This window comes from Camelina sativa, chromosome 7 (assembly GCF_000633955.1).
Source record: "Camelina sativa cultivar DH55 chromosome 7, Cs, whole genome shotgun sequence".
NCBI lineage: Eukaryota > Viridiplantae > Streptophyta > Magnoliopsida > Brassicales > Brassicaceae > Camelina > Camelina sativa.
In genome coordinates this window covers 12,676,694-12,687,703 of record NC_025691.1, presented here as the reverse complement: position 1 = coordinate 12,687,703, position 11,010 = coordinate 12,676,694, and the positions used below count along the sequence as shown (strand labels likewise).

Here is an 11,010-nt window from a genome sequence, read left to right as displayed (position 1 = left end):
TGTCAATGGAGACAGACCCACCTTTGGTGACTTCGGGTGCTGCTTCGGGGTGATTGATAGATCACGCAAGCGAAAAGGCCCAATGGGCCTGAAGACGATGTGTCCAAGAAGCTGAACGTGTATCATAAGAATATCCCTTAGTTTGAGCTTTATCCCCATTTCCAACACTGTCGGGCAATTTTCCTTCTAAGTCCATCTTTGCAAATATTGATTTTTTTATTTTGGCGCATACAGCAGATCCTTAACCCGGATGTGTATTCTTGGATCTTGTGCTATATTTGGAAGGCTCGAAACGATAAAATCTTTACTAATCTGGATTTAAATCCGCTTGCGATTTTACGATTGGCGGAAGATGATTCTAAAGCTTGGTTTATGGGGCAGATGGACGACATGGTAGACATATCACCAGGTGTCCCAAGGGCCATATTTGGTAGCAAGTAGTCTAGCGGTTGATAGCCCTGTTACGAGTTATCATTGTTTTGTCGATGGATCTTAGAAAGTAACATACCAATATGCTGGTTGTGGATAATATTGTACCTTAAATATTTCATATATATATATATATATATATATATATATCCGATCATATAAAACACAAGTATGGCTCTAGTGTCTAGTCGCATACCTAAAATATTTCATGTTTGGTTTTGTCATCACCAATTTGGTGGTTTGTGTCTTGACATGATTCGCTTCTTATAAAATAATTGTCTACTTTAATACCTAAAATTATACTATAATACTGATTTAGAATTAAAAAGAGAAAACAAAACAAAAGTGTTTGTTCACTTCAGATGAACTCTACTTTATTCCTCCACGGTCTCTATACGCCAAATATCTGTTTCTTCATTCGACAAAAAAAACCTCCAATCTCATGTCAATGTTTTGTCTGTAGATACTATCTTACTCTCTCTCTCTCTCAGAGAGCTAATGTCTCTAGGACGGTCGGAGTTCGCCGACGGCGTAGCGGCGCGGAGTCTCAGCGAGATCTCAGAGGTAGACGCCGTAAGAATCGGAGCTGATATCGTATCTGCGGCGAGACGTCTCATAGCGCTTTTGAGGTCTATCGGAGATTGTCAATGGCTTCATCATCCACCCGTTATTGCGGAAGCTATTAGAAGGTGACAACAAAAAAAAACTTCACCTTTACTCTTATCTCCTGAGTTTTGATCGGACGGTTTAGATTCATTTTGTTATCTTTCTATTAGTATCTTCTGGTCCCTAAAGGTTGGATCTTTATTGGAGTCTGATTGAATTTATTCCTGAAAGGTTTGATTTTTTTCTTTTCTGATCATGTAATTAAATGCGAGTGTTGTTGTGTTCTTTAAGGTATGATGAGCTTTGGATGCCGTTGATTTCTGATCTAACGGTTGGTTTAAAGCCTCCAATGATTTTGCCTCCTATTGATATTGAATGGGTTTGGTTTTGTCATTCTTTGAATCCAGTAAGCTCTGTTTCCTTCTCTTATTTAACAAAGATTCTGATTTGATCGGGAATTATATCGTTACGATCTTATCTTTGTTAGGTGAGTTATAAGGATTATTGTCAAAAGAGATTCTCCAAACTTATAGGGAAGCCTGCGATTTACGATCAAGAGAACGAGGATTACGCGGTTCTACAATGCGAAAAGGTTTGGGTTTTACGGTACCCGTTGGAGAGTTTCGAGAACAGAGCTGATCCTGATTCAGTTGAGACTGTTTCTTCAGTGAATGAAGATGTGAAAACTCTAGTGGAGAAGCAGAGGTTTCTTTGGGAGAAGTTTTCAGCACCTTATATGTCTGAAACCGTCTACTTGATCGCTGCTCGGTTACGTTACAAAGGGTTTCTGTTGATCTTACACAAGTTTAAAGACGAGATATCTCGTCTTATTCCAGCTTCTGATATACTTCTTATGTGGCTCACACATAAGAGTTACCCGACGGTATATAAAGAAGATGTGGATGAAATGTTGGAAGAGATGACGAGAAAAGTGGTACGAGTTGGAGAAGCAGTTGAGAAAACAGAAGTGGAAACAACTAAAAGACTGTGGGATAGGTACTTCAATCAACCATATGAGAAAGCAGGTAGTGAATTGACGGTAATAGCGAATGAGTCACGTCTTAGTTTCAACGCACTGTTTTATTGGCCTGTCTCTGATATGGACGTTAACACCGCGTATAAGTCCGTTCGACCTAGATTTGTTTTGGAAGTAAGTTCTTGCTTTTGATGTAAATGTCTTGACTCTGAAGTAAAGGTGGTTTTTTTTGTATCTGAAAATGATTATTTTTCGCAGTTGTGTATATTTATAAGGCTGAATCCAAAAGCAGAGCGGAATGAGTCTATAGATCGAAGTTTTCTTCGTTTGAGAGTTGCTAGATGTCATAGGAAGCTGCAGCTAGATAAGAAAATGACAGATTTGTCTCGCGATGCTTCGTGGCACAAGGGTTGGCATCTTTACTGCGAGTTTGGGACGTTAGGGGTTGTTTTGGAATCACATCGTGAACGTCCTCGTGGTATTTGCTTCAGAAGTGGTAAACCGGAAGGGGTGATTGAGTTCCCGTGGAATGATCTGTTAAGAGCACATTCATTAGCATCTGGTAGGTTTCTCGGTAAGCAAGTGAGTGTGTTTGCTTCGGTTACTCCCCCGGTACAAGCGCCCTACTTGCTGAGATTTGTGCCGGATCGAGTTACCGATGATTCAGGTGCTATGATATCTGATTCAGTTCAAAGAACTAACAACTTCCGACCTCAAGAAGGAAGATGGCTTACACGGACCGTTCTTGATCATGCTGGACGAGAATGCTTCGTTATCCGAATCAGGTAAGCTCCACAATATGTCTGTTGAAACTTGTTTCTCCTTCTGAACTGACTGTCTTTGATTCTAAATTTGGTTTAGAGTGGGAAAAGGAGTGTTTAAACGTGGAGGTGAAGTTCCATCCCCAGTTAAATCAGAGGAGCGGATAACAGAGATTCGTGTAGGTTCTTGGTCTTATATCGAGGGCTCAATCGGTAAAGCTCCAGGTACATTGACTTAGGAGACAAGAAGATATTTTGTTTAGCGTTTGAGTTTGCAAAATATATCTTTAGAAAAACTGGAAAATATGGTTTCTATTATAAGAAAGTCGAAAATGAAACAGTAGCAGTCTTAAGCAGAGTACCGATCATCGTGTTTGCTCGTCTAGTACAGGGAAGGTGGTTGGAACCGTGACGCCTAAAGAACCAGTTGAGGATTGGGAGGCTGCTTGGGAATTTTGGACTGGAGACGAATTGCGTATCCGTTGGGACTCATCAGGAGCTATCTCAGAGCTAGGTCTATATTCAAGAAACCCTGGTTCGCTGGTATGGTTTCAAGATTCAAGAATTTTATTCGCGTTTTTTTCAAACCGTTTTCTGATATCTTCGGTAATATAGGTTCGGCTATTAACTGGACGGAGAATGCAATATAAAGGAGAAGATGAAGAAGACGAGGAAGGTTTTGTAACAGTGGTAAGGTCAACAGAAGAAGATCCAACAGAAAAAGCAACTGCTCTAATCGACTGGAAGCATCAAGCCGTGGAGTTTCTACCTGAGGAAGATGCGGTTTTCGTCTTGCTATTGTCGGTATCGATTCTAAGAAGTGTAACACAGAGAAGAAGAGAAGATGTTGGTAAATTGTTGGTACGGAAGAGGATAACTGAAGCTACCGGTGAACGGGACTGGGGATCAGTTATCGTCGATGCTTCATCGTCAAATGTATCTTCTTCCGCAAGTCCATACGTAGAACCATGGTATCGGAACTCTGGTAAGGTTTTGGCGATGGGGGAGAAAGTACAAGTTGCGAGATATCCGTATCCTGTTATGAGCTATTCTAATGTTGATGGTGGTGATAATTTGTATAAACACGTAATATTCGGGTGAAAACTTCAAAGAAATTGCATAATTTTTTAGAAAGATGGATTGGTGTGACCAAAATTGATACGATTCTTGGTATGTCTTTTATCAGCTAGACTGCTTTGCTTAATATATTGTAAGTTAGCTAACAACTTATAGATCGTTGAGCCTCTTTAATGCTTGAATTATTCGCTGGTTCAAAAGTCCAGAACTCGAGATGTGTTGGAGGACTTACCTAAACAGAATCTTTAGGATCCCACAATGTACAAGATATACTTTGCTTGTCTTACTTTTGAGTCGCTTACACCTTATTAAATGACAAGTGTTACTACATTTGAGGGTTTGGCGTTTATGGCACCGTGGTCTAAGTAGCATGTGGTCTCACTTGTTTAGTTATCCAAGCTATTGTAGGGTCTCACTTATTTAGCATGTGCATTTTGTTCCCCTTACCCTGCTGTCTCCACAATTACAAAATGATTTTTCAGATTTTTGTGTAATATTTGGTTATCGTAAAATGAACTTTTATAAAATTTTGAAAGAGTCCGGAGATAAAACATTTTAGTGTAGGAAAAGTTTTAAAAGTCGTTCTCGCATGGCCTACAAAGAGATTTTGATGTCAAAAAATCAGAGTGTAGTGTTTTTTTTTGAGTGGTCTACTTCTCTACTTGGATGTGAAGGATAGATAAGCTATAAACTGATAAGATAAAAAGACCCAAAGTCAAGCATCTACATGTCTTCTGTTATTATCATTGCAGCTAAAATGTACAAAAGCGTAAAAGCATTACAAAAGTGGGATAACACATAAAAACAAACACACAAACAAACTCATACACGCACGCAGAAAAGAACTCTTTCGCCTACAGAAGCAAAAAGAAACAAGACTTTGCAATCGACCACTTGATGTTGTCAGAACGCCAGCGCTTAAGGGTACTCTGTTTTTGTTCATCTTTTTCAAGATTTGTGTTAGAGATCACATGCCGTAAGTAGGAGGAGGGCTCCCTGGTCCAGTCTCTGATCCTGATCCTCCTGCTGCCTTATCGAACGCATCCGACGTCGACCGCCTCCTAAACCGAAAGGGTTCCTTTCCTCCTGCGTTTGCTCCGTTCACATCCCAAAAATGATCATTTTCTCGTTAGTAAACCTCATACATTCACTTTAAACCCATAAAACTTTGACTCCTTCAACCATGTATTAAAAATCTATCAATCCGACTTCAATGAAATGTTAACATCCACACACATACACTTGTCAAATCCTTCTATTATGTTAGGTAACGTATAACAACATTTGACAAGACAACACACCTAATCCAACCAATATAACCAAACTAATATCACATAATGACCAAATTGGAGTATCAAATCATAATGGACACACTATGAGACAAAACTTTATGTTATATGCCTTACACACACACTTCTATACCTAATCTAATCGCAGTACATGATTTAATAAACATTAAATGACAAAATTACCCTTCAACGAATTAAGTGAGTGTACTGTTTCACCTAACTAACAATGATATGAAAGTGGTAAAGTTAAAAAAAAAAAAAAAACCTCACCGGAGAACGGAGATAGTGGCGGAGAGAAAGGAGACAGCGGCGGAGTTGAACCGGCAGGCGAAGCCGGAGCTGAACCGCCTTGGTAACCCGGTGGTTTAATAATCATGATGCTACGTGTAACTTTCACAGCCTCTTCCGGCGAATCCTCACCGTACGATCTCGCACTTCCACCTTCAGATTGATCTAATAATCACAGCCATTAAAAGATTACATCAAATCAAACGATGTTATCGGATCGATCATCAGGTTTAAATACTTCAGTGCATGTTTTTACTAATTTTAAGATTCGTTGATTCAATCGGTTTCAATTTTTATAGCAATAACACGGCGTACCATTGCCGGAGCTAGGTCGGAAACTGAAGGTATGGTGTTTCCGAAGCTTGCCAAGGCCGTTCTCTGGCCGTGGACCAGCGACGGTATCATCCCACAGATGATCAAGTAAGCCCATAAAGGGGTTGAAATTGATAAGAATCTAAAGTTTTTGGGGTCTTTTTTAGGATTTTTTCTTAAAACTTGTTTGTTGTAAGAGAGATTCAATGATTTAACAAGGAGGCGATGATTTAAAGGCGTATAAAAAGATCTGAGTCGTTGATCTGATCTGACGTGGCGTCTGGATCATAGCTCTACGTAAAGGTGGATAAGGTCGAGTGTGGGACCCGATAAGGTCGAGATATTTAGATCGGAGTGCCACGTGGCGTTTCATCGGAGGGTTATTAATGCGTCTCACGTGACCGCATCTTTCGCTCTCTTGTTTACTTTATTTACGGTTGTGTCCTTAGCTTTATCTTGATTAAGTTTAGAATACCCCTCGATGTATGTTTATTTACAGTGTTACCCTTCCCTTTTGATCTTAGCCGCCAACAAAAGAGACCAAGGTCTCTCACTTTTAGTTAATATCGGAGCTCTATTTTGTTTTTTCCTTTTTTTTTTCTTTTCTTTTTCCTTTTTCTTCTACTATCCGAGCATGACAATTAGATGTAGTTTCAATTTTATTAGGTGTTGTTCGTTTGCTAATCCAAATGCAGTATGTAGATGTAAATACGTATTTTTGTTCGTTTAGTGATAATTAAGAGCATAATCTGGATGCTGTATCTGATTGTATTTTCAAAACTCATTCAAAAAAATTAAAATTTTCGGATGAGTATTTTTATAAAGTTTGGATAAAGTGATATCATCCAAAAGTGTTTAAAATTGAATATAACCCTAAAAATCAGTTCCCCTAAATTCTAATTTTGACTATCCTAATTTCAAAAATCGACTTGTGCGACACCATAGTCGAAGCTCGAAGCTCGACAAAGCTCAAAGCTCGCAGCTCCATCGATTCTCCACCATAGAAGAAACTCGCAGCTCAATCGATTCTTCACCATAGAAGAAGCTTGCAGATTCATTTTGATTCTCCAAGCTCACGACAGTCGTAAGTCGATTCTTCAAATTTTGCTTTTTGGTTTTAGTTTCATGTTGTAGCAGAAGCAAACTCTGCTATGTTTTAGTATCGATCTTGATTTTTTTGCATCTGGATGTTTATGAAACGATGAGATAGCTCATGTTCTTAAGAAATTTGCTAGTTTAGTATCAAGCTTTAGACGATACACGGAGGGAGTTACTACTCTTTTGTTTACAAAATCTAAGTAAGAGAACCATAGTCTTAGGATGCACACTAACATGAATCATTTGAATCCTGAAGTGAAACTTATGTTTCCATGATAAAGAGTGGTTACATAAGGATTCTAAGACTGTGGAATCGCATGTAACATAAGAGATTGAGATGTTGTTTTTTGGTTTCATGTGTTTGTTTTGCAGCTTGTTATTTTGCAATCAAACTATCAAAGAGAAGATGACATCCGTACCTAACAGTGATGTAAGTATTTTCACTCTTTTTATCAAATGTTGATTTGAATCTCTGTTTTGAGTTGAGAAGTTCGATTTGTAACCTCTTTTGAATGAAATAAGCTTGGTTTGATCAGAAATGTTTGTTGAGATACATGGACTTGATATTACATAAATGTTTTGAATGAAATAAGCTTGTTTTTATTGCAGGATACTTTCAGATCATTTTTTGAGGATGATGACATGGACTTGATATTACAGGAAGAAGAACACATGTATTATGCAGTACAAGAACATTGTGGAGTTAATACTAATAGAGAGGTTCAAAGGACAGATCGAGGTGGAGGTTGGCGTCGGGTGCAACGGTTTATGTATGAGTCTGAGAAACAATGTTTTGATATCCTCCGTATGAATCAAGGTACGTTTCTGAGTTTATGTCAAGTGCTATCACAGAAATATAAACTTGAAGAATCATGCCATGTCTATCTTGAAGAGAGTGTAGCAATGTTTCTTGAGATGGTGGCACAAGATGTAACAGTACGGGTCTTAGCTGAACGATATCAACATTCTTTAGATACAGTAAAAAGAAAGCTAGATGATGTTTTGGGTGTTCTGTTGAAGCTTGCAGCAGATATAGTGAAGCCATCGAGAGGTGAGTTTTCCAAACCTAGTCCTAAACTAGTAAATGATGATAGGTATTGGCCTTTTTTTGATAACTGCATTGGTGCTTCGGATGGCACTCATATATCTGTTCGCCCTCTATCTAATAACTCTGAAGCATATAGAGGCAGAAAATCTGAACCAACAATGAATGTTCTAGTGATCTGTAACTTCAGCATGAAATTTATATTTGCTTATGTTGGAGTTCCTGGTAGAGCACATGACACTAAGGTTTTAACACATTGTGCTACTCATGAACCTTCCTTCCCTCATCCACCAAATGGCAAGTACTATTTAGTAGACTCAGGTTACCCAACTAGAACCGGTTATCTAGGGCCTCATCGTAAAGCTAGGTATCATCTTGATCTATTTGCAAGGGGAGGACCACCTACTAGCACTAGATAGCTGTTTAACCGTATACATTCTAGTTTGCGTTCAATGATAGAGAGAACATTTGGTGTTTGGAAAGCAAAGTGGAGGATTTTAGATAGGAAACATCCTAAGTATGAGCTGAAGAAGTGGATAAAGATTGTGATAGCAACTATGGCACTTCACAACTTTATTCGAGATTCACACTATGAAGACCGTGATTTTGCTTATTGGGAGGTGGTAGATAATTATGAGAATCATGGTGACCAAGCTGTAGAAAATGAAGAAGAAGGTAACATTGAACATATTCCTTACATTCCAACTGGTGATAGATCAATGGAGGCTCTACGTGATGTTATAACCGAAAAGATAGGAAGAGGACGTCAACTTCCGTATTAGCATCACAACAGTTTCACAAAAGACTATGGTACGACACTCCTTTCATTGATTCTTGTGTTTGTTTTGTTTGTTCATGTAGCGGCTAGGATTAGAGAGATATTGGAGAGGTTTTGATTTGGCTCGTTGATGGTTTTTATGGCTTTGTTTGGTCAATATTGGAGAGGTTTTTATGACACTAGTACTTGATATTGTTCACGTACCATGGTAAAGATGCGAATGTCTAATTGATTGTTGCAGGGGAACCATGACACTCTTGTCTCAAGGAGGAGGATGTCTCAAGGAGGAGGATCATCACTTATGATGACTTGTGATTGTTGCAGGGGAACCATGGCACATTGAGAGAAGTGGACACTTATTTTTCAAATTGATAGCACACTCGTATTGTTGTGTTTGTTCAAATCGATGGACCACTTTTGAATTTGTTATCTTCTAAACATAAAACATATTTTGAACAAATTCATGTTTTAGAAAATTACTATAAGGTTTTGTTGGATCATATTAAAGTTATTAAAGTTATTTTTGGTGTTATTTTAGAAACAAAATACATGCTTAATGTGTTTTGTGTTATTTTAGAAAATACATGTTTAATGTTAATTGATATAACCAAAATATTTTTTATAGTGTATTTTTAAATCATAAAAGATGATTTCATTTTTAAATATTTATTAGATGTTTATTTAAATTTTATAAGAAAATTATTTTACTATAAACATAACCAAAATCACTAAACCACAAAATGAAGGGTATTTTGGTCATTTTCATGTATTGTATCTAGATATCTATACTAGATTACAAAACAAACATAATTTGTTCTAGATACAATTTTTGGATGAATTAAACCAAAAACACAAACGAACAGTATCTGGATGTTGCGTCTAGATATTGCGTCCAGATACTAAATCCAGATATTGCGTCTAGATCACGAAACGAACAGCACCTTAATCATTTTTTCTGTTTTTTGTTTTCTACGGCAACTCAATTCTATTATCATAAGAAAAGTGTTGCATAATCCATACAATCATTCTAACAGATAAATAAAATTGAACATAATTTTGATGAAAAAATGGAAATGACTTTGTTTTTCCAAACGAAAGTCTTAAATGCTACAAAAAAAAATCTGTTAAGCTTTTTCTCTGTACAGACTCTAATATGATCATAAAACCATCCAAGACGACTCTTGAGTCTTGTTCAACACGAATAAAGTTGAAGATCAATTCTTCCAGCCAAACGAATATTTGGGATACATTCTTACCTCATTTGGAGCATATCTTGAAGTGGAAGCACTCCAATCAGAGTTCGAATGAAGGAGTTATTCATTTTACAAATCAAGTGAACTCATGGCTATGCGATTTGGACCTATGAGCATTCAACGGAGAATTCCGACCAGGTCAGAAGGATTCAAGCTATCAACTGAACTGTTCTGGAATCTTGATCCATTCCAAAACCACGAAGAATTGGAATCACATTGAGATCAGTTCATATGTGAAAGTTATGGATATCTCAAGTCAGTGGATCTATCTCAGTCCCAGTTTCATGTCTAAGACAAAGATCGTGTTACACATACCAACTCAGAAACAATTTCGACATGAAACCACTTGGAGGAAGTTAATGGATCTCTTATGTTTCCAACAAGATCAGAAACAGAAGATTTGGCCCACGGAATACAAGGATACACTTCATTTGCCAAAGGAGGTCAATCTAATTCTTCACATGAAGAGTTTTAGGTCCAACTCGTTTAGGTGCTTCCAGAATTATGTTTGGCAACCTGGAGGTGTTTCTACTAAGCCCAAGGGGAAGAAATGGTACAGCCCTTGTTGTTTCTCATCAGCAAAATATGACCAAGGAGTGAAAGAGAGAGAAGTTCAAGGATGCACTTATTGGGCTAATTCAAAAGGCTATGGGCAAGGAGAGCATAGGAATTTCTATTAGGGATGATATCTATCAAGTTCAGTCTACTTTGAGCCAAATACAAGACCAAGAAAGCCCAAAATATTCACTTTATTTTGTGGTCAAAGAGGAGTGACGAAAATAGAGTTCAACTCACCTTAGGAAGGGAAACATGCACCAAGAGTTGGGTCTTTATTCAACTTACTATCTTTATTGTCTTTTTAGTTTCAAGAAATACTTGGCTTTGTGACCAAGTTTTCTATCTCTATATAAACTCATGTAATCTCATTTGAGAAAATTCATTCAATCAAGAAATCTTTTATCTTTTATTTGAGAGTGCAAAACTCATTTGTTCCTCTGGAACTTGTTCTTTCTCCTTAGTGGGTTACATCAAAGAGTTTTCGGTATATCAAGTGATTCTGCCGCACTTGACGTTACCATTTAGTAGCTGAGGATTGAA

At 37.7% G+C, this 11,010-nt stretch overlaps 2 protein-coding genes across 4 annotated transcripts; one reads left to right on the top strand and one right to left on the bottom strand.

Annotated features, from left to right (window-relative positions):
- On the top strand, positions 627-3,908 carry LOC104701028. 2 transcript variants are annotated; one of them, XR_002032731.1, is made up of 7 exons: positions 627-1,118; positions 1,327-1,441; positions 1,523-2,185; positions 2,270-2,796; positions 2,873-2,997; positions 3,159-3,315; positions 3,388-3,688. XR_002032731.1 is itself a non-coding variant. In XM_010416654.2 (7 exons), exons 1-7 carry the CDS (start codon positions 928-930, stop codon positions 3,871-3,873), a joined length of 2,259 nt encoding a protein of 752 aa, XP_010414956.1. In that variant the 5' UTR covers positions 628-927; the 3' UTR covers positions 3,874-3,908. The 2 variants fall into 2 exon arrangements, 1 of the variants encoding a protein (XP_010414956.1); XM_010416654.2 differs by having other exon boundaries at positions 628-1,118; positions 3,164-3,315; positions 3,388-3,908.
- LOC104701027 (dormancy-associated protein homolog 3) lies at positions 4,556-5,951 on the bottom strand. Of its 2 annotated transcripts, none has more exons than XM_010416652.1 (3): positions 5,742-5,951; positions 5,409-5,591; positions 4,556-4,946 (listed from the first exon to the last, which is right to left on the bottom strand). In XM_010416652.1, exons 1-3 carry the CDS (start codon positions 5,854-5,856, stop codon positions 4,810-4,812), a joined length of 435 nt encoding a protein of 144 aa, XP_010414954.1. In that variant the 5' UTR covers positions 5,857-5,951; the 3' UTR covers positions 4,556-4,809. The 2 variants fall into 2 exon arrangements, with proteins under 2 accessions (XP_010414954.1, XP_010414955.1); XM_010416653.2 differs by having other exon boundaries at positions 4,556-4,935; positions 5,742-5,895.

Excerpts from the sequence above, each read along its gene's own strand:
- LOC104701028 (XM_010416654.2), top strand. The coding sequence starts at position 928 with ATGTCTCTAGGACGGTCGGAGTTCGCCGACGGCGTAGCGGCGCGGAGT. Across the intron at positions 2,186-2,269 it reads GACCTAGATTTGTTTTGGAA|TTGTGTATATTTATAAGGCT; the intron begins GTAAGTTCTTGC and ends TATTTTTCGCAG. Across the intron at positions 2,797-2,872 it reads TGCTTCGTTATCCGAATCAG|AGTGGGAAAAGGAGTGTTTA; the intron begins GTAAGCTCCACA and ends AATTTGGTTTAG.
- LOC104701027 (XM_010416652.1), bottom strand. The coding sequence starts at position 5,856 with ATGGGCTTACTTGATCATCTGTGGGATGATACCGTCGCTGGTCCACGG. Across the intron at positions 5,592-5,741 it reads CCGACCTAGCTCCGGCAATG|ATCAATCTGAAGGTGGAAGT; the intron begins GTACGCCGTGTT and ends TGTGATTATTAG. Across the intron at positions 4,947-5,408 it reads GCCACTATCTCCGTTCTCCG|AGCAAACGCAGGAGGAAAGG; the intron begins GTGAGGTTTTTT and ends GGATGTGAACGG.